Source organism: Typopeltis vanoorti, chromosome 18 (assembly GCF_054136105.1).
Source record: "Typopeltis vanoorti isolate ZY-2024b chromosome 18, IOZ_Tvanoo_1.0, whole genome shotgun sequence".
Classification (NCBI taxonomy): Eukaryota; Metazoa; Arthropoda; class Arachnida; order Uropygi; family Thelyphonidae; genus Typopeltis; species Typopeltis vanoorti.
Window position 1 is genome coordinate 71813993 of NC_143566.1, and position 23751 is coordinate 71837743.

The following is a 23751-nucleotide window of genomic DNA, read 5'->3' on the forward strand; positions in this document are numbered from 1 at the left end:
ACCTTATGAGAACAGGTTGAAAATTCGTGGGTTGCAGAAATTGGTTGATAGGCGAAAAAAAGGTGATATGATTGAGACATTCAAATTACTGAAGGGTTTCTATAAGATTAATTCAGAAGATATTTTTGAGAATAGGGCTGGTGGTGGGAGGACGCCCTTGCTAACCACACTGTCTGGGCAAGAGTGTGGTTAGCAAGGGCATTAGAGCTAGGTTTTTTACTTGGAGAGTAGTGAATGAGTGGAATAAGCTGCTAGAGTCTGTTTGTGGGTGCCATGACTGTGAATGTGTTCAAGGAGAGGTATGATAGATACTGTGTGAATGTCGAATAGTTGTTCTTGGCAGTCGATAGACTCCCTCGATGAGTCTATCGACTCTTTGGAGTTGTCCGTAATAATAATAATAATAATAATAATAATATATATATATATATATAGAAAGTTTTTTTACCTTGGGTATAATATATGTTAAAGATACCAAGTTATTTTAAATATAAATATATATATATACTGTATATACAGTATTTGAAATTTGTTGTTAGTTTAACCGTTGCTCGTTAGAGGGACACTTAGTTCATATGCAAACAATCTCTGTTGTTCGTGATTGTGTTTATAGTCCATTCGTTATTAATATTTAGTTTTCTATTGTTATTTTTACATAATCTTTACAAGTTGGATATATATTATTTTTAGAATCATGTCTGATAGCGATTCTGGGGTTGATACAGGTTGTGACAGCAACGAAAGTACTAGTATGTCTGTGGAATCTCCTCCTCGTCACGAAGATAAAGTAAGTCAAAAACATTATTGCTGTTAAAGAAAACAGTTATTTATTTATTAAAAAAAAGTTGTAACAATATGAAAAAAAAAACAGGCTACAATGATATATATATATTTTTTTTCTAGGGTTTCAGGACTAAAGTGTGCGTATATTAAAATGAAACTCATAAATACATGTAACTGTATCTTAGCCATCTTTTATGCAATTGTTTACCTGGGTCATGGTGTGACACAGATCTTCACCATGCGTAATATTACTCCCCCCCCCCCATACCATATTCTCATATTAGTAATAATAATAATATTACCGCTTGGAAATAGAAATAAGTAAATGCTTGCAAACTGACAAGTTGTGTATTGCGAAGATTAGCACAATATTCATTTCAGTGCTTGCGTAGATTCGAATATGTAGTAAATTAAGATAACGGATTTTTCATGCAGAGACGGAAAGGATGAATGACAGTATTGTTCGCTAAAATATACTGAAAATGGCGAGTTAACATATTCAGTAAACAGATACCGAATCATATTGTTTTTATAATAAGAAAACTGATTTGTAATTATGACCGTCCATCGGTATTGAATTTTGACATAAAATTTTGAAATTTAATTTCGTAAGAACAAGTTTTTGCACTAAGTAAACCAACTAGAGAGTTTGTTTCTGACCTCTATCTCTGGCTCCGTTTTCCTTTAATTATATGTACAAAAAATAAAGATTTTTTTCTCTTTATTATTTCTTATATCTATTTTTTTTAAATTATTATTATATAGATATTTCTATGGAGTCAAAGGATTCATCACACGGCCATTATTCATACCTATCATACCTCTCTTTAAACTCATTCACTGTCCAGGCATTTACAACTGTCTCTGGCAGTTCATTTTAGTCATTAACCATGCTAAGCAAAAAATATAGTCTTTATGCCCCATAAACCATACACTTACACAACTTCCAGGGATGACTCCTGCTATTCCTCATGTATTGAAAATTTTCTTTTGTTTCAATCTTATAGAACCCCCCTTTAGTTTCTATCATGTTCCCTCTTTTCTGCCTGTCAACTAGACTTTCAGTCTATCCTCATGAGGAACATTCCAGTGACCTGCCACCAGCTTGGTCACCTGTCTCTGGATCCTTTCCTCTATTCCTGATCCCCAGGAAATAATCCAGGTGACCATATATGTGCATAGTAGTCAAGGATGTAGCCAAGTCATAGCCCGATAAAGAAGGATAACCACCTCCTTATCTTTACTTGTCAATGTGTTCTTCAAATCCAAATAATCCTTTGAATTAATTTTTCAACTTTTACAAAATGTCTTTTGAAATTCAACTCTGTGCACTATTCTCTGGTGTCTGTCAGTCAACCACACCCCCATCCATGCCATCAGCTTTGTGCATTCCCATTTGCTCCAAAATATTATTATACACGACACCTCTATGCAGTCCTAAGACTCATTGTGGGAGACCCAAACTATCAACACAATATTTGTCATACCTCTCCCTCAACCATTGACAAAGCACTGACAGCTGACTCAGGCAACTCATTCATTCATCATTCTCGAAGCAAAAAATCTAGACCTCAAGCTCATTCTGACCACACTCTTACTCAATTTCCAGGGATGACCTCTTGTTCCCATCTAGCCAAGCTCTGAAATATTTCCTTTGTATAAATCCTATAAAATCCTTTAGTAACTTAATGTTTCCATCATATTACCCCCCCACACACACACGTGCGCATATATTTTTTTTTTCCCTGTCAGCCAGCTTTTACAACCCACAAACCCTCAGTTTGTTCTCATAGAGAGCTCTCCACAGACTACTCACTATATTGGTCACTAATCTCTGGATCTCATCCCCAAGAAATCCAGGTGACCAGACCTGAGCACAGTAGTCTAGATGTGGTTGTATTAAAGCTTTAAAAAGACAAATGATAACTCCGTTATCTCCCTCTTGTCATGTTCTTCAATAACCAACTAATCTAGTGATCTAATCTGGCTACTTAAGCAATATACCCTCTAAACTTCAATCCTCTGTCTTACTACTAGTCTCAGATCCCTGGCTTCATCAGTTTCCTGGAGTACAGTGCCATCAATGTGATACACAGCTTCTAATCTATTTATCCCAAAATGCGTGACTTTACAGTTTTCCAAATTAAATCGACATCCATTATGTTTTTCTCTTAGAGTCAGCCTATTTAATCATCCTGCCAGGTCTCTACATCACCTTGATTAACTATGACCCTACCCAGCTTCGCATCATCAGCAAACAGATGAATATCTCCCTTCAAATTATTTCCTGTATCATTTATGTACAAATTAAACGGCAATAGTCTAAGCAGAGATCCCTGCAGCACATCACTAGTTACCCACAACTAGATTCTGCTCCTCCATAGACTACTTTTTGGTATCTGTCCATCAGCCATCCTTTTATCCACATCATCAATTTCATATCCATCCTCATTTGTTGCTGTTTTCATAACAAAGTTCTATCTGATATCCTATCAAATGTTTTGCAAAATCCAGCAGTATCATAGCCATTCCCTTTATACAACTCAGCTGTCACTCTATTATAAAAAAGTTAGTAGATTACTAAAATGGCATCCATCCTTCACAAAGCCAGCTGCCTCTCATAAAGTATCATATTCTTATCCAACCATTCCTGAATTTTCTTTATGACCAACTTTTCCAGTACTTTTACCACCACTCAGATGCTAATTGGTCTATAATTTGCTAACACAGACAGATCCTCCTTTATGCAAACTTGGGACTTTGCTAGATCTGGAACTTAAACAGCTTAGTCAGAGGCATCGCCAGTTCCCCTGCACATTCTCTTAAAACACAAGCCAGTATCTCCTCCAATCCTGCAATATTTCATTCATATTCTGCAATATTCTAAGTGCTTCCAATTCATCAACCTGTATTCTCACATCAGTCTCTGCCACTTCTGCCAGTAATAGTATCTTCATTTGGATGATATACCATTACACAGTGGTCACTCAGTAGCGCAACAATTTTGTCTGCTTCTGTCACCTCTCTGCCATCTGCACTCGTTAAGATTATCCTTCCATAGTCATTCTTCCTCCTACTTGCCACAACGAAAAACTATTCGGGATTTTCTTATGCCTGTTCAGCTAATTTCTTCTCATAATCTGATTTTGCCTTTCTTATCATGCAGGTCACCTTTCTTGCCTGTGATCAACTAACTCATGAAGAGTACAAGGATCACCTTTCTCTTATATACCCTCCACAACATTTTCTTTCTTTGCAGCTCATGCTTAATTATACTACTCATCCATCTAACTCCCACCCGATCTACCTTCCTGACCTTGGGTATAGTGTAATATTGCTTTCTTCAGATATCCCTTGACTATTCCCCATGCACTGTAAACATTATTCCCTTGTAGATTTTTATGCCAAGGCACTGCATCATGCTGCTTCTTAAGTGTATCATAATCACCTGCCTGTAGTTCCACATTTTGCAACCTCCCAAGTCATGATCACTTTCCTCAGTTGGAGGAAAGTGATCATCATGTGTTCACTTTAGACACCTTAGTTATGGACAGGTCTTCTGATTTTGTAATCAGATCGAACACTCTTGTACCCTGAGTCACCTCCTTTACGTTTTTAATTCAAGTAATTGTCTTTCATTAAATATATAAATTTCATTTCCTTCATTCCATTTCCTTCCAGTAATTACTGGACTTGCATTCATTGTAATAATCTGCTGATGCATATCTTCCTCACCATCCCTGGCATCCCCTGGACTATAGCAACAACTAGTTTTATATTTTGCCTTGTTTGCCTCAGTCTCACACCATATTGACTCAAAAGAACTACCATGCCCTACTGACTCCTATTCTTGTTGGTTGCAATTCATCTGCTATCATCACAGTACCCCATTCCCTGTTCTATCTACTCTATCTTCCCTGAAAATACTAAATCTATGACACTCTATTCCTGTAACTATGTCATCTGCTGTTAGCCAAGTCGTGCTGATGCATGTATCTTTTGATGAAGTTGCACTAACCATTGCCAGAAACTCCTTCCTCTTATTCTTGATGCTTCTATCATTAGTATGTAAAAACTGTAGTATCCCCTTAGGTGCCATCCACATTTACATCTGAATTGACTACCTCTTTATCTTTTCCTCCTCCTACCTCTTAAACTTTTTTTTTAGATTGAGAGATAGAAGAAAGAGAGAGAGGAGATATGATAGAAACAGGCAAGTTAATGAGAGGTTCTACAGTATATATATATACATACATACAGGGAAAATTTTGCAGTTCATGGCAGGTATGGGATTCAGGGCATCCCTGGAAGTTGATTGAATGTGTAGCGAGGAAGAATGCTAGAGGTTCTTTTTATGGTGTGTTGTCAGTGAATGGAATAAACTGCCAGTGGACTAGAGGTTCTTTTTATGGTGTGTTATCAGTGAATGGAATAAACTGCCAGTGGACATTGTGAGTGCATCATCACTGAATGTTTTCAAGGTGAGATGTGATATATATCAAGGAATTATAATTTTCCATGGCCCTCCTTCAACAAGTTTCTGACTACTATAAATGCCTACATAATAATTTACGAATGCCAGGAGCATCAGAAATAAAGAAGATGAAATGGTTTCAGTGATCAAGTTTGGTTAACAAAAAAATTGTTGGAATAAGTGAAACATGGTTGGATGAGGATGATATCCTGACTGGAATAGAAATGAAGTTATATGGTCTTTTGTGATGATAGAAAGGATGAGAAGGAAGTGCTATCAGAGCAGGAACAGCAAGATTAGTTAATAATATCAAGGATTTTGCAAATATACTTTCAGAATCTCAAAAAAATTGCCATATATATATATAGATCCATCTTTATCTATGATTGACACTCTATTATGAAATATAACTGGAGCAAGACCTTTAACAAACCTGTGCTTCTTTCTCTGGAAAGATTCATATCCTCATCATTCTAGTTTTATATTTTATTTTTAAAATATAAATATAATAAGCTGGTCTATATTTTGATGTCAGCGATTTGGTTTTTATTTTTTACTTGCACTGTTTTTTTCCTTCCATTGTTTAGGTACTCTTTCCACACCTTGTTGAACACACAAGTCATAGACAGCTTTAATCCTTTGCACATTCCCTTAATATATGCTGTGATATATTATCTAATCATATAGCCTAATTAACATCAAGCTGACTTGGAATTAAAAACATTTCACTTTTATTAACTGTAGTCTCTCCATTCCTTTTGCATCATTCATAATAGTGCTTTATAGCATAAACAACACTAGAACAACAAAATAAATAGATACATATTGTCTAAGAATGACTGTCCTCTCCTACATCTTAAGTAAATATGCAGCCATACTTCCAGGCCTTACTTGCCATACAGATGATCGTGAATGTAGTTTTTATGTTTTTCAAGGTGGATGTTAACTGATTTGCCAGTGTGTTCAAAGCAAGCTAAGTTGTAGGCATAAGGAACCTTATACACTCCAGGATGCACAATGGCAAGAGGCTGATCCTTGGAGAATGATTAAGGTTGCTGTTTGGATATGTAGTTTGAAAGTGGCATGAAGATCATATACGTATTTTTTGTCTCTGACCCACAAAAGGTTGTGTGTTGTAAACTAATAGTATGTTAGTACTGCAGGTGAACTAAGGATTTATCATATTTTATTATTTTTAAAATTTTTAAATAGTCTGGAGACCCCCTTCCATGTACAGACCTGGAAATTTTTCAAACCACTTCAGGCTTTCAATAAATGGGAGACAGAGGTCTTATACCAGTAATGAAATTCATCTACCACCTAATAACAATTAAAATTATTCACACCCACAGTCAGATTTGAACCTGCACTCCATTGGAGAGCAAATATGTTAATCACTGTGCCAACCAGACCAGCAAGAAATTTATGAACAAGTTTAATTTTAACTGCCTTTAAGATGTACCTCAGGTATAGAGGATGGGGATAGTTTTGTTATGATCTTGTGTGTTATATATGGAAGAGATCGGAGAGCATGTAGTACTTTTTCTGTTTAACTGGGGATCATGGCTACAACCTTGTCTTTTTTTCATACGCCAGTTTTGTCTTCCTCACCTCCATTACTTTCCTGACCTATGCTGATGATTACCCCAACTTTGTTCCACCTCCATAAGAATCTTTCTCTACACCTCTTGCATCATTTCATGATTTATTTTTTCATTTAATTCCTACTCTAGTTATCCTGTCTTTAGAATGTAGTTGGACACTGCTATCAGCAACTGATCTTGTATTGAGTTCTGTGTGCTACTGATCATATCACAGTAGATCACTAAATTTTATTTTTAAATTGTCTTCGAAGGAGAAGATTTGACATAATAGGCATTCTAGCATGCATCTTCTGAGTATCCAATAGCAACTGATCTATCACATTTTGTGACTTGCTCATGGGTTAACCACATCTCCAGTACATTCTGGATATCAAGTCATCATCATCATCGTCATTTAGGTAATGTTTGAGATGGTGGTGTGTTAGATGACTTGAAGTTGAGCAGTCACAGGTGAAAGTGACACATTGACTTAAAGTATCATTAGTTGTTATCTTAGTACTGTGGATACAGTTTTAGGAAATTGAAACCATTATAAGAAGAGTTGGTCAAGGTTATCTAAGGGTTTCATCAACAAGATGTATTTCCTGTGATGTCATGTCACCAGTTGTCTTTAGAGGTTGCTGTGACCACAGGTGAAAACCTTTCCAGTTGAACTGTGTTAAAAAGCTCACCTCAACTGGACTCTATGCATGGAAGCCAGTAGTTTGTATCCTATTAAGAGCGAACCACTTCAGAGTTCATTGAAATAAGTGCCATGAACTTGACTTAGAGCACTGACAAATGGAGTACAGCTCTGTTCTCTGAATCCCCTTTTTGCATACAAACAGAATCTAGATGTTTGATCTGGAGAGAATGAGGAATGCAATTCTATCCTTCCAACTTCAGAGAAAGGGACACTTAGAACATGGGCATGGAATAATGATCAGTGGCTGCATCCCTCCATGTTTTTGATGGGGAGCTATAACTGCACAGAGGTACCAAGAACATACCCTCAGACCATATGAAGCTGCCTTGGTGACCAGAGCAGAATATTGGCATATTAATCTAATTGGTTAAATAAATTTAGTTAATTATTAGCTTTAGATGTCTATTTTTCCATTAAACAATGAGTGACTTCTGCCATGATTAAAGCTGCCCATCAATATCACCCTTCTGTCATGAAACATTCTGGTAGATGGGAATGGTACATATTGTTGTACATGACTTAATTTTTCTAATTCTCTAATTCATGACTTAATTTTTAATCTTATTTCTAATCTTATATCTTAATCTGTGAAATTAATACTTAATTTTTTTTTTGTTTGCTGTCAGGATGGTTTATACTTCCTACAAATAAATATCTGTGCTTTGTTACATCCATTGAGGAATGGTTATTATTTGAATAGTTAGGTTATGCAATATACACTGCCTGGAAAGAAGTCAATAGGTATCCCCATGGGCAAGGTACATTGTGCCACGTAACGAGTCACATGTTTGTAGCCGATATAAATTGGAGGAATATGATGCTCCCTAGTCTGTGCAGCTGTGTCCAAGTGAAATGCTGCAAAAAAGAAACTGGTGGAGTTTTAAAGAGGCATTATGATAGAATGCCACATTGCAGTCCTATCTGTTCAGCAAATTGTTGATAAGTTCGGCCATCCCAGGTCAACAATTAGTGATACCTTCCTGAGATACAAGAAATCCACTATAGTCATCCTATAGCAGATGGCCCACCATACACTCACTGAACGTGAGTACAAACTCCATTTGTCGGCTGAACACATGGTGAAATACAAAGTTCTGGACATTGGCTGGAACACAAATCTGCACAAGAACATTCAGAACTGAGACTCTCAACACTGTTTTCCATGGTATGACTGCAATACCTGAACCAACATGCAGCATTGCCTTCAGTGGTGCACAAAGTATGTACAGTGGGTCATGGAAGCTTGGAAAGCTATGTTATGGAGCAACGAATCATGCCACACCCTCTAACAAGCAGATAGACTGGTGTGTAGTGGATGTCTGGTGAATGTCTTTTATCAGAATGAATAACCTAGCTATGAAATTCATTCCATTCTGGACAATGCAGTGCTTCCTACTTTGTGGCATTTTTACAGAACTGACCGTTGTCTCTTTCAGCAAGGCAATACACCGGATCATGAGGCTGCTGCTGTAACTGCGTGGTTTGTGAACATGAATGTCACTACACTTGACTATATAAGAAATGAAGACATTAGAAAAGAACTAGATATTTATAGCATAAATGAAAAGATCGAGGAAACGAGAGAAATAGAAAGAACATCTAGCCAGGATGGAAAGATATCGGCTACCAAAAGGTGGATAGATATAGACCAAAGGGAAAGATCATTGAAGCTGGAATAGGCAAATGCCTAATCCTTGAAAAGAAGAAGGAAGAGGAGTTTTATTTCTTAACTGTAATGATTCCATTGCATAATGGCTAGATATCTTATTGTGTGTGTGTGTGTGTCACATATTAGTATAGTATCATATAGTGATGTTGACTTTGGTGAACACGTCTTTTTCTCTGTAAGTTACTGAAACATTTTAGTCTGTTTCAGTGACTTCTGAAACATCACAAACATTCCTCATTGAGAAGTGGTAGCACATCAAATGTCATTTCTTAGAGAACATATATCAAAATTCAAACTGCACTTCATTCTTCTTCTTCTTCTAGTTGCAGCTAGGTGATGCATATCTATAGTGCCAAACTGTCAAGCAAAATTGCAACTTCTCAAGTGAGACCTGATCACGATCCACTAGACTTTTGATTGGGAGTAAGTCAAGTAATGTGCTTATATTCCACCACTACCAAAACTGAAATAGAAAAAAAAAAAAATCATTTGTGAAGCCATCACATCAATTGCTGTTTATAGCTGCTTAGCCAGCCTGGTTAGCTGAGTGGTTAGCATATCTGCTCTCCAGCCAAAGGGCTGTGGGTTTGAATCCCGCCGTGGGCATGGATGTTTGTGATTGTCTGTGGAAATAGTAGTGGTGGTGGTCGGTGGTAGATGACGTTCATGTAGTTGCAGTCAGTTGGTGGATTGAGTGGCGGACAGAGTTGTAGAGCAGGCCCTCCCTCGATGAGTCTTTGGACTTCCTGGAGGTGTCAAATAATAATAATAATATATTTTGTAGAACCTGGGAAGAAGTTAAAATACATGCTGGATATGTGCCATATTACTAGATGCATATATAAAATTCTTATAAATTTCAATGTTTGAAATAAAAACTTGATCATTATTCCTGCTAAATGGTGTTTGATTGTTTACTGCCCTTAAAGTAGCTTTAGAGATATAAGCATTTTTCAGGTCTTTATGAAATACCACGCATATTTTAATTATAATACTATATATATATAAGCATTATTCTTAGCAGATTACAACTCAAGGCTATATACTGTTACCTTATATACTCTACCTATTGCATACTTTTGGGTTTGGTTTCAGCAAAGGTCACGAGGCTAGTATTTTTGTCTGTTTTGCATGATAAACAGTTTCTGGAGTGGGGGGGGGGACATGCTCCCAAATAGGAGACCAGCTTATTCACCATCAATTGGAAAGCCCTTATGAAGATTCCTCACATCCTAGAGGTTGGAAACAATGTTTTCATTTGCTTGATTATGAAACATGTCTACCTATTCTGTAATACATCTTTTCTAAAAGTATGTAGTCAGGAATATAAATAAGGATTAAATAATAACATTTTGTAAATAAATAAGCTCTCTCTTTATTTCAGTACACTGAATTCTTTAAATACATAATTATCAGATTATTAGTAGTAATGGTGGTGGTCTTATTATTACAGTTGGCATGTGCAACATTTTAAAAAGAAATCAGGTTAGCATATTAAAATATAGCTTATCTCATACACACAAATTTAATTAATTCTACATATTTTGTTTCACCCAAAGGAACAAGAAGACAGTGGGAAGGCTGATTCATTACAACTGCCCGTACCAAATTTGTGTTCAGAAGAATCTTTTCTGAGTTTTCAGTCTGTATCCAGCCATTTCATATATAGTGATTATCAACAAAATGATCATCTTGGAAAAATGAGACCCCGTATCACACTAAGAGAACATGCAGCAAGGTGGAAACATATAGATGGAATATATCCAAGAGTAAGAGATGTTATAGGTATGTATTAGTTATATTATAAACCTTAAAAAGCATTCACGTTTTACAGCTTAAAAATGTTAACATTTGAATTTCATAAATTCAGTCAATATCAAATATCTATGGAAACTGTGGGTGGTGGACCTTTCTATAATGCATAGCATTATGCACACCCAAAACTATGTGTTTTGCATTATGGGATACTAAGGCAATTAATCATTAGCCTATATACTGTACCTAGTTGTGAAGATGCTTCGCATATAAACTTTGTTTGCTTACACTCGGATAAAAGATTAGACAAGAATATAATTTCTTGGCATCTTTAATTTAATTTAATAACCAAGTGAAAAAAGTTTCAACATTTTAAAATTGTTGTTTTAATTAGATGAACAGTTATTAGATGAGCAGGTGGTTATCTAATAATTAGTTGACCACCTGTTCTGGAGGGAGGCCAAGTAATGTTATGTAGGAAGCACTGCCAAGGCCACAGTTTGTAGAAGAGTTGGGTGAAATTCTCCACCTGTACAACTTCATGAGGAATTTATTATTGTGTATTCCATGTCCCTTTCAATTTCAACTTTAACCTAAAAACACAACTGTGAAAAGGTTAACAATGCCGTCCTGGTTGTTTGAGTGGTTGGTGTATCCAGATAGTGTTCGTAATAGCTGGTCAATGTTCTGAATAAAAATTCAGCAGATACTGACCATTATAATTAGTTTTGCTTCAATTCTCCATTTATGTTTTGAATTAATTTCCTACTCTGCTGTTTAGGTCCTTAACAAAAATCAGCTTTTCTTTATGTCAAGTGCCCTTTCTCTCCTATCCTGTTACTTCTTCCTAGAACTTTGGCAGGGTGATAAGAACAAATTTTCATTGTTTCACTTTCATTTTTGAAATTTGCTCAAATCACTCTACTTGAAATTGCCTATCATTCCAAAAGTGTTCAATGTTGAATAATATAGCTACTCCTTCCTTTCCCTAAATACTGTTGTGTGAATATATCTATCTATCCCAATGGCTTTAACAGGCCTTTAAGGCCCACAACCTTCCAAGCATGCTTGGATTTCCTAACCGAAATACGAGGATAGAATGGTCACTCCTATGCCTCAAGGTATTCTTGGCTGTATCGCTGTGTGTTCAAGGGGCCGGTTTGCCTGCTTGCGGGATGAAAAACACCAGATAAACTGGCGGAAAAAACCCTACTGCCCGCGCCCAAGACCAGCTAACTTGGCTATGGCTGAGGAAGATCCTTCAGCTCCTCACGTCTCCGACGGGAATCGAACCTAGGACACTCCTTCCCCAGGCATATGGTTGCGAAGCGCAAAGCCACTAGGCTAACCGCGCGGACTGTGTGAATATAGTATCTTATAATTATTATTTAAAGTATCTCATTTATTTTTGCCTTCTTCATCTAAGTAACACTAGTTGTGTTGATTTGGCATTTCTGTAATTTCTCTGCTTGCTTCACTTCTTTTCCATTCATGATAGGAAGAATGGTGTTTATGTTAATATATGTTGTGCCTGAGATTTTCTAGTAGCTGACTTTAATGTGTGTTCTGGTTTTCTGATGAAAATGGGGACTTTATTTAAACTGTGCATGACATTATATTTTATTATTATAGTTGTGTGTGGTTTTTCAGACAATACAGTTTGGTTGGTTGACAATGACTGACAATTTAATGCTGAAAAGAATTATACTGGAAAGCAGAGAAGTGGTGATTCATAGGTTTATCTAGGACACATTTTAAAAATTAAAAATGGAGAAATATAAGAAATGAAAAGAGAATACAGTTATGTTGGTTGGATGGCTTTTGGGATGATGAAAGATATCTTCAAAAGTAATATTCTCATTAGTTTGAAGAAGAAAGCTTTTTATCAGAATGCATACTTGTAATTACATATGGCAGTGAAACTCAAAATATGATTCACAAATTGGAAGTTACCCAGAGAAGAATGGAAAGGTATATGCTTGGTGTGACATTTAAAGACAGGATACCCTCCCATTTGATAAGAACAGGTGTACAGGACATCATCAGCTATGTTATGCATTCAAAATGGAGAAGGGCTGGATGCATTGCAAGATATAATGATGCAAGATAGCCTAAATTATGAATGGAGCCCTATGGATGGCAGTAGACAAAGGGGAAGATCAAGGAAGGAAATATTTAGGATTTAATGAGAAAAACTGAAAATAGAATGAAATGGAGAAAATTGGGGGGGGGGGGGAACCATCCAGCCATGGAGTGATTCAGGTTGAAGAAGACCTCTGTCCACTGGAACAGCTTTTTTCATGAAGTATTCCCAAACAATTATGACCTTCAATTCTTTCAGAAAAATATCACTACCCTTCTTCTTTCTCAAATCTAACTAGTACCTGACTCATTGCACTGATGTGGTTATAGGTTCTTTATATATCTGGAGAATTATGGGGTCAATATTAAAAAAGAAAGAAAGGAAAGATGCCTCCAAGGACTCATTGTGAAAGGGCACTCTACACCACATGATTTACTGTCTGTACCTTAATCTTCCATCTACACTCTATGCCATTTACTGTCCTCTAATACTGTTTTTCTCTGTTAATTATGTGTATTCTCTGATCTTCCTGTATGCAGGATAAAGATCCTCAACTTCAGGGAAGAAAATTCCTTCTTTTTCCCTTCAAGATTGGCTAATTCTCCTTTATTTGAAAAAGCTTATGTTAAAGATTCCTTTTGTTGTGATGAGAATCAAACTCTGGTCTCTTTCTAGTTAAATGGCAATGTTTCATCATTTCTTCCACCTGCACTGTGAAGGTGCTTATTTTATATAATATCTGAGAGAATTTTATATTGACATTATTTTGTTTCAAAACTAATGTATTATATAATCATAAGAAAACAGGATACATTTTTATAATATATTTGAGAATATTTCTAAAATATTCTCAAATATATATTATAAATGTTTATTATAATAGTATAAGATTATAAATATCTAAGCGAATGCTTTCAAAGATGAATGAAGGGGAAAAAATGACACAGGAAACTGGTCTGTTCCTCCTTGTGTGTGAAATTTAAAGTTTTTCTTCAGTTAAGTGAGATGAGAATGAAATAAAAAGAAAGTTAACCGTCTGAATTTACAACATGTACGTTGTTACAGTTAATTCACTTTGTTGTGAAGTAGCTGTCAGAATCAAAAAAGTAATAAAGGCAGCAAATGGAAGCCAGAAAGTGTTGCAAAGAAATTTTGAGCCAAAACAAATCATTAAAAAGGGTTTCTATGTTTAGCAGGAATGTCAGTTCTGGCAAATGCCCACGTAACCACTCGCACTCATCCTAGTTGGCTGAGTGGTTAGTATACCCACTCTCCAACCAACAGGGTTTGGATTTGGATCCCACCATTGGCATCGTGTTTGTGACTCCTTAGGTAAGAGATGAATTTCATTTACAGGTGTGAGACCACAGTCCTGCTTATTGGAGGTCTGAAGCAACTTGAAAAAGTTTCATGTTTGGTCTTTAGAGCAAGATTTCCGGACTATGTAAAAAATAAATTAAAAATACTAAAAAGTATATAAAATTGCTAATAAAATCTTTAGTCCATTCACAGTACAAAATGTACTGGGTTTGCAAATAACATTTTGTAGGTGGGAGAAACATAAAAAAATGAAATTGAGCTTTTTGGTAGTAATGTGATGTTTTTATTCTCTTTTATGTCTCTCTCTCTCTCTCTCTCTGAACATTGTTTTTTTCATTCCATATGCATGTTAATACTGGAGGACCTGTGCATTTACAGATTTAATACACTTATCTGATAGTTTTAGTTGCTTTGATTTGATATAATCTGAACAACCAGTTCCTCTTATCTCTCAAGCTAGTGGGACAGAGACACTAAGGACATAGAGGAGAAAGTGGCAGAAAAATTGAGTAATATTTATTGGGTTTTTTTAATATTTGTTTTATTAATTTAGTTAATTAATAAAAGTAGTAGAAATTTCTACTAATAAAAGTAGTTATTAGTAGAAAGCTATAAGTAAATTATAGCTTTCTACTAATAACATTTATTTCAGCTTGTATTATAACTTTAAAAAGAGTACAACATATATAAATAACTTTTTGTTATTTAACTGAAAATTCACTTTTGGGGGGGGGGGAGTTCCCTTCTAGATCCAGTAACTGCTTCAAATCGCTTCTAGTATTATTGATAACACATTAATCTGAACAGTGGTATATTTAGTTTAAGTGCTGGTCAAAGCTCATTTTTTATTTTAATTGAATGAAGATAGCACTGAGAATGAATTAAACAAATTATCAAGATTAGAACTGTCTGGTCCTTGGAATAAGAAAAAAAACAACTAAACCCTTTAACCCCCCCCCTCCCCACACACTTTTGGATATATAGGTGATGGTTTTTTCCCTTTCAGTTGTTTCCAATCCTAAGTAGTGACTTTATTTTGTAGTCATTGCCCACAAAGCATTCTTGGAGAGATTTTTTTACTGGGTAATTCACCATTGCTCTCCCCCCCCCCCCCAATTTTATCCAGGCTCGGGACCAGCATATGGCTGGGACGTATTCATGACTGTAATCCATGTGTGTTAATGAGGATGGTTTTGCCTGTTCTGGAGATGAAAAACCTGAGTTCCCAGGTGAAAAAATCCCCTACCTCTGTATGAGACCGGCTAACTCACCTTTCATCGAAAAAGGCCAGATAAAGTTTCCTCACGTCACCGACAAGAATTAAGCCTAGGTCTCTCCTGACTAAAGGGTTTCTTCTATACTGACTGAGCTATGGAGGTTCCTCTGGATATATAGATTACCTCAATTCACAAACCTAATAACTAATAACTCTAACCCATGTAAATGTTACTGACTTTCCTTCCCTGAAAGGTCAAATACTTTAATGTTTTTAGAAACTCATGGTTTACACCAAACGTACTCATGGGCCAATACATTCACAAACTGTCTCATTTCCCCATACCCCAAAAATAGGGCATTATAAAAACTCTTGCTGACAGAGCCATCAATCTATGTTTTAAGCCATTTCCCCTCATATCTGCACTTAAACCTCTTTGGCTACAAATTCATTATAATTAATAAAATACTTGTTTCTACTTCCCCCCCCCCCACTCCACTTCCCTCTCAAAATACAAATTATTGTATTTTGAGAGGGAAGCAATTTAACAATTTCCTCCATCTTCAGTAATAAAGGAATTTTACATACATATACAGGTGTATACAGTATCAAGTTCCCTGTATTTGCACATTGAATTATTATTGACAAACCAGAAGGTCTGTCAATGTCCACATCCTGAAGAACATGAGAATTATATCTTCTAGACCTGACACCATCGATTGTGTTTGGACACAAAAGTTAATAAAAATTGTGTATAATACTGGAATAAGGGGGAATGCATTAATTTGGATTTCATGAAATGCCAGCCTGATTGCCCGAGTGGTCAGCATATCTGCTCTCCAGCCAAAAGGCTGCAGGTTCGTTCGAATCCTGCCGTGGGCATGGATGTTTGTGATTGTCTGTGAAAATACTAGTGGTGGTGGTGATGATGGGCTGTATATGGTGTTGGTATACATGATGGTGGTAGTTGCGGTTTGTTGTAGTTAGATTGAGTGGTGGAGACAAAGCAATAGGGTAGGTGCTCTCCCTCAATGAGTCTTTGGACTCCCTGGAGGTGTTACATAATAATTATTATTATTTTTTTTGCTGGCCTGGTTGACCGAGTGATTAGAGTATCCGCTCTCCAGCCAGAAGGGTGCAGGTTTAAATCCTGCCCTTGGCATGGATGTTTGTGATTATCTGTGAAAATACTAGTGGTGGTGGTCTGCAGTAGAGGGCATTGGTGTAGATGATGATAGTAATAGCAGTGGAGACAAAGAATTGTAGAGTAGATGCACTCCCTTGATGAGTCTTTGGACTCCCTGGAGGTGTCACGTAATAACAATAACTCTTTCATTCCCCCCCCCCCTCTTTTCACTACCAACTAATCTAAATTTTAAATATTTTATTATGTATAGAAAAGTTTTGATTTCTACTGCTCTTGAATGTTTTGCACTATTTTAGGTATTGATTGTAATCAATTATTTGCCATTTCAATACAGACATCAAATAAATAAAATAGAGGATATTATGGATCCATCCATATTTTAGAGCTGAATATAAAAAGAAACTTAAAAGTTTCAAAATTTACCAGAGATCTTATGAAAAGATAGCCTTTAGTACCTGAGTTGCTGTGTCTCAGTGCATATCAAATGCATTGGGACATGAGCTCTGCTCAGGAGCTGCCTTTTGGTTCTCATAAGAGACCAGGCAAAAACCTGAAGAGAATAAAAACTCCTTTCCTGTCACAAACACATCATTCATATCTTACTCTCTTTTCAAAAAATTTGATCTTTTTCTGCTCACTTGTTGACTCTTCATAAAGCCCAAATCTGCATGACCTTATAATACTGTTTTTATGCTTGGAGTAGAGCACCAGTAACAATCCCAACATTTATTAATGCTGTTTGGAAGAGGACAGATTGTCTAATTCGTGGTGCTTTTCTTAGGTAGTCTGTTTCTGCCTTATTGTCTTTATTTTATGGATGAACACTGCTGAACTGTCATGCATCATTCCTCCTATTATTGCTATGCCAATACTAACACATACAGCAGCAGCTACTCAGCATTTGTTTACAGTTCATTTGCTAATCCATTGAACCTGTTTCCTATGCTCCTCTTTCATTCCATTTCTTTTTGTTCTCTTGAATGGCCTTCAAGACACATTTTCTACAAGCAATTACAGCCTATAGTTTAAAAAAAAATTTACTAAATACTTATGACTGGTGAGCACCCTGTTCAACTTATTAAAAAGAAAAATATTTACTTAATTACCGGTTTCATACACCTTCAGATTAAATACAAAGAGGATTGACAGAGTGATTTCTAAATTAATAACTGTTAAGTATTATTTCTGGGAAAATTACTTTAATAACTATTATGCATCTTGGTGACAGATGTCTTTCATCACCCAGTGAAATACCACCACCTTGCTCATTAGAGACCTGAAGTGGCTTCAGCCATGTTTGGTCGCTAGAGCAAGGGTTCCAGTTCCCTCACTCTTCCCACATGCAGTGAGAGTGATACCCTCAGTGACATACCAATTTCACTGTGTGTGTGTGGGGGGGGGGAGCCACCCCCCATTCAAGGATACAGCAGTAAAATGGTTCCGCAGGCCAGCTGTTGGTTAGTACACAAGACTGAACCAATTAGCAATGAGTCTGGAGACTTCCTGATCAATTAACTTCATATCCTGCAGCCATATATTTGCCAGTTCGCAACTGAAGGGAGACCAAATACTGTGCCTGCAGGGGAAACTGTTGAGGCCATGTCCATACATGTCGAGGCCATGGGAGGACCTCTGCGACTGCTATTCCTCCTTCCCATGTTCTGACTGCTTCAATTCTACTGATCGAAAACCAGCTCAAACCAAATAACAGAAATCATCCTCGCAGGAATGAAGGCTTTCATCCCTTATTCCACTCCAAATTCTCAGCCACCATCCAAACCTTTGTTCTCAAAAAAAGTGTGCCAATGCTGTAAAAGAAAAAGCTTCTGCTTACCATGAATGGCTCAAGACCAAAACTCTAGCTGCCCTCTCTACCTATACTGCAGCTGTAAAAGAAAACAGTCGTAAAAAATCGCCAATTACAAGTCAGACTTTGAAAGGGCCAAATGCTGCAAACCTGCCTCCTGCCCACATGACAGTTGCTCCTTCTGGTCACTTGGCAAGGCTATTGGGTGCAACTTCTGCCCACTCAAATTTGCACTCTCTCATATCCAGATGGTACTGTAGTTACCTCACCTAAAGACAAGGCCCCAAAAAATTGTGCCCCAGAGCTAACACAAATTCTGTATCACCTCTTCAATCTATCCTATAAATTAAAGATACCAAGAAATGATATTTTTGGTTTAATCCTGTATCCAAGTGTAAGCAAACAAAGTTTGCTCCTAAGTTGCTGAGAGAATTCAATTGATAACATCACTTACCTTTGTATCCCATAATGCAAAGCACATATCCTTACAGACATGTATATTGCTATGCATCATGGGAAGGGTCACTATCCAGACCAGTTTCGACCTTTATTGAGGTCTCATCAGTGGGAGTCAGACCCAGACCTCTAGGTCTGGCTCCCACTGATGTCCTGAAATTACTTCTGGTGCAAACTTTATTTGCTTACACTTAGATAAAGGATTGAAACCAAATTAAACTTGGTTATACTATAAATTAAAGATGCCAAGAATATAATTTCTTGGCATCTTTAATTTATAGTATAACCAAGTGGAAAAACTTCCAACTTCCAACTATCTTGTTCAACTAGAATTTACCCTACAATATGGAAACAGGTCCACATCCAACCCATCCCAAAGAAAGGTGTTCAAAGTCAAACCAACGAAGCACTGTCCAATTGCTCTTACTTCTGTTCTCTCTAAAATTATGGGAAAGCTCATCAACAACCAACTTTTGAACCATCTAGAGATGTACCAACTAATCAGTGATCAGCAGTATGGATTCTGCCACTCGCGATCTGCAGCTAATCTTGCTTCACCACCCACCTCTAGACTCAGGCTGTGGAGAAACTCAAGTGGTTGCCCTCAACATTTCAAAGGGACTTGATCAGGTTTTGCATAGGGACCTACTTAACATACTGCCATCCTGTGGTCTGGCTTCCTCACTCTGCATTTGAATCGCTAACTTTCTCACTGGTCACTCACTACGTGTCATAGTGGACAGTTTCCTCTCCTTAGATTCCCCACCAATGCAGGAGTACCCCCAGGGTTCTGTTCTTTCACCCACTCTCTTGACAGTAGACTCCATTCCTCCTTTTCATTCAACAAACCTTGTAGTGCCCAAGTATTAGAATCCTCAAGATCTGCTATGACCAGTGACCTGAACTCAAATCTCCTATATCCCAGTAGGGGTAAGGAGAACCTTGTAAACTTCAATGCCTCCAAAATGCAGTTCTGTCTGATCTTTCACAAGAAAGAGATTGCATCCCTTCTCTCTCCACCTTCAGTAATACTGAGATATCCAACACAATCAGATTTCTCTTGGACTAATCTGCACCTCCAGTCTTTCCTTGCACGACCACATTTCATCTATAGTTTCTGCAGACACCAAAAAACTTGGTGTATGTTTCCACACAAGACACTACTTCACACCTCTAGCTGCTAATTATATACAAGAATAGCCTCTCTCATAGCCTAATTCATTTTTATATGTAGGCCTTTGATGTATGCTGGTTTAAGGTGATATCATGGTTTTTATTGCATTGAGTTGGACATCATACATTTTGTCAGCTTTTTGTAAATCTGTGAAGACAGTTATTGAATTCTGTATATGACATTTTTGTATGTTGTCAACATATTTGATGTTTTTTTGGACATGTGAAATTCCAATCCTGATTTATGGTGCTCATTTCTTCTCCTCATGTTTGATATGTTCTTTGAGCAAGATTACCACATCTGCAGAAAATTTTGTGCACTCTTGATTGTTTAAGGGGATGAGGTAGTGATGTGGTTGATTTGACAATTTTAATGACATTGATTCCTTTTGTACTGGCAGGAAAGCAACTTTTAAGTTGTATTGTGAGAATTTTTGCTAACATTTTTATGTATGGTAAAGAAATGGCACCTTTGTTTGTCTTTCTGCTGTATATGACGTATTTGCAATAAAATATGTGCTGGTCTGTTTAAGATGCTATTAATGATTGTTGAAAGTTTTTGCAATGGTTATACTATAAATTAAAGATACCAAGAAATTATTTGGGTATCTACCTGGATACTGAACAAACGAGGATGGGCTGGCAATTTGAGATTTAGCCGACCAAATTGTATTATTATTGGTTTAAACCAACATAGAAAATGATGGTACAACATGACAAAATTTCATGCCAGCTGGGGCGTCACCTGGTTAAACAAGACCCTGTTATTTTCGCCAGGGAACCAGGGTGAACAGCAAAAAGTCAGCTACTGGAACAAATCTGAAAGCGCACCCCAACTCAACATAACCAGAGTTAAAGATCGGTACTATCAACACAAGAAGCCTGAATGGCAAAGAAATGAAGCTAGCTGAAGAATTAGATAAGTACCAGATCGACATAATAGGGGTGACTGAAACAAAAAAGACAAAAACTGGTTAGATCTTTCTGAGCAATAAATGCAAAATGTTATATTCAGGAAATGACATTCAAGGAAAAGAAGGAGTAGCCATAATATTCAACATAAAATATGAGGCTAATCTTCTTGAATGGCAGGCAATCTCAAGTTAGAGTGATGTGGGCAAATATGAGAATGGGGAATTGGACAATGACACTTATTTGTGCCTATGGTCCCACAGAAGGTTCTACTAAGGTAGAAGTGGAGGAATTTTTTGATGCTTTAGAAAAAGCAACTGACACAATGAAAAAGGAAAAGTTGGTCCTTGTTGGGGATCTGAATAGCAGAGTAGGAAATGATTGTGAGACATACAAAAATATTTTGGGAAAATTTGGAGAAAAGAGCAAAGCCAATAATAATGGCAAATATCTGTTGGAATTCTGCTCAGGACATGGACTGGTTATTACTAACACCATGTTCCAACATAAAAATGTGAACAAATTCACATGGAGAGAAGAGGCAAGGAATAAGAAAAGTCTCATTGATTACGTTATTGTTGATAATGATGTTTTTTCCCTGGTGCAGGACACCGGCGTGTACTGAGGATTTGAAATTGGAAGCGATCACTATTTAGTCTTGAGCAGGATAAAATTGAATTTCATATTGCAAAGAATAACACGTAAGAAAGTGTTAAAGTGAATAAAAGATGAGCAGCTCTCAGATGTGAACTGTAGACTAAAATACACAAAGATTATTGAAGGAAAAATTAAAGAGTTTGAGAACAGGAAGTAAACCTTGGAGATGCAGTGGCAAACCTTGAAGAAAACCTTGATTAATTCAGCCAGAGAGGCATGTGGTGAGGTTGTCTGCAAGGATAGAAAAATCAGAACTCCATGGTGGACACAGGAAGTTAAAGAGGCAGTGAAAGAAAAGAAGAAAGCATATCAAAAGTTCCGGGCAAATAAGTCAGCTTTTGCTCTTAGAAAATACAGAGACAAATGTAAGAAAGGGAAACACTGTGTAAAACTAGCTAAAGAAAAGTCATGGGAGGACTTTGGCAAGAACATAGAATATAAATATCAAGAAAGTGGTAAGATATTCTGGAGGTTGTTGAAGGTTAGAAATGGAGGAAAGAATGCTGTAAAAGGAGTTAGAGATGATAAAGGTAACATGAAAACAGGAGAAAAAGATCTCCTTGAAATATGGAGTAATTACTTCAAAAAATTGCTAAATAAAACAAGCAGTGGCAGCACAGTGGTAAAAAACACTCAGCAGACATACAGGCAGGAATACATACTTGAAGTAGAAAAAGCCATCAAAGGCTTGAAATGTGGAAAGGCAGCAGGAATAGATGATATTCGACCAGAAATGCTGAAGTATGGTGGTATAAAAGTCTTACAGTGGCTGCATTGCATTGTTCAGAAAACCTGGACAGAGGGACAAATTCCCGATGATTGGAGTAGAGCTCTAATAGTACCCAGATATAAAAAGAGAAATAAAATTGAATGTGAGAATTACAGAGGTATTTCCCTACTGAGTGTTCCTGGCAAGATCTATGCAAGTATACTTGAGAACCGGTTGAGAAGAATTGTGGAAGAAAAGCTTGGTGAAGAACAAGCTGGATTCAGACCATATAGAGGCTGTCAGGATTATATCTTCACTTTATGACAAATAGTTGAGAAAGTATGTGGGAATATAACAAAGATCTGTATTTAAGTTTTGTTGTTCTGGGAAAGGCATATGACAAGGTACCAAGAGAGAAGGTATTCAATACGCTACAGTTATGTGGTGTCAGTGGGGCATTATATCAAGCAATACTTAGTCTTTATTTGAGCTGTAAGTCAGCAGTTAGAATTGAAAGAAGTACAGGAAGATGGTTTAATGTTAAATCTCGTGTGAGACAAGGATGTACATTATCCCATCTGTTATTCATTATCTATATAGATCACATTATGAAGGAAAGTGGTATTAAACGTGATATCAGAATTGGAGATGTTAATGTCAACTCTTTGTTTTATGCAGACGATGTTATACTTCTAAATAAATCCGCTACAAGTTTGCAAGATTCCCTGACTAAATTGAATAACTGTTGTAATAGATATGGCATGAAGGTCAGCATTAAAAAGACAAAGACAATGAAAATAGGTTTAATTGTTGAAAATGTCAACTGTGTTGTGAACGGAGAACCTGTGGAACAAGTAAAACATTTCAGCTACTTAGTCACGATTTTTACTGAAGATTATTATTATTATTATTCCGGGCAACTCCAAGGACTTGACAGACTCATCGAGGGAGCCCTAACATCATGTCAAGAACAACTATTCGACATTGACACAGTATCTATCATACCTTGCCTTGAACTCATTCACGGTCATAGCACCCACAACAGACTCCGGAAGCTTATTCTACTCATTCACCACTCTCCAAGTAAAAAACCTAGCTCTAACACCCTTGTCAACCACGCTCTTGCCCAGCTTCCATGCATGGCCCCTAGTCCTCCCACCACCAGTCATATTTTCAGAAATATCTTCTGGATCTATCTTATAGAAAGCCTTCAATAATTTGAATGTCTCAATCATATCACCCCTCCTTCGCCTATCGACCAATTTCTGCAACCCACAAATCTTCAACCTATTCTCATAAGG

At 36.8% G+C, this 23751-nt stretch overlaps 1 protein-coding gene across 1 annotated transcript in view; it reads left to right on the forward strand.

Annotated features, from left to right (window-relative positions):
* The first annotated feature begins 611 nt into the window (after nucleotides 1-611).
* LOC150096792 (ankyrin repeat domain-containing protein 54-like) overlaps nucleotides 612-23751 on the forward strand; it is a 129551-nt gene continuing 106411 nt past the window's right edge. Inside the window, exons 1-2 of the mRNA XM_090407972.1 lie at nucleotides 612-787; nucleotides 10775-11000. Coding sequence (XP_090264098.1) covers nucleotides 695-787; nucleotides 10775-11000 — 319 coding nt within the window. The 5' untranslated portion in view covers nucleotides 612-694. The remainder of the gene's footprint in view (nucleotides 788-10774; nucleotides 11001-23751) is intronic.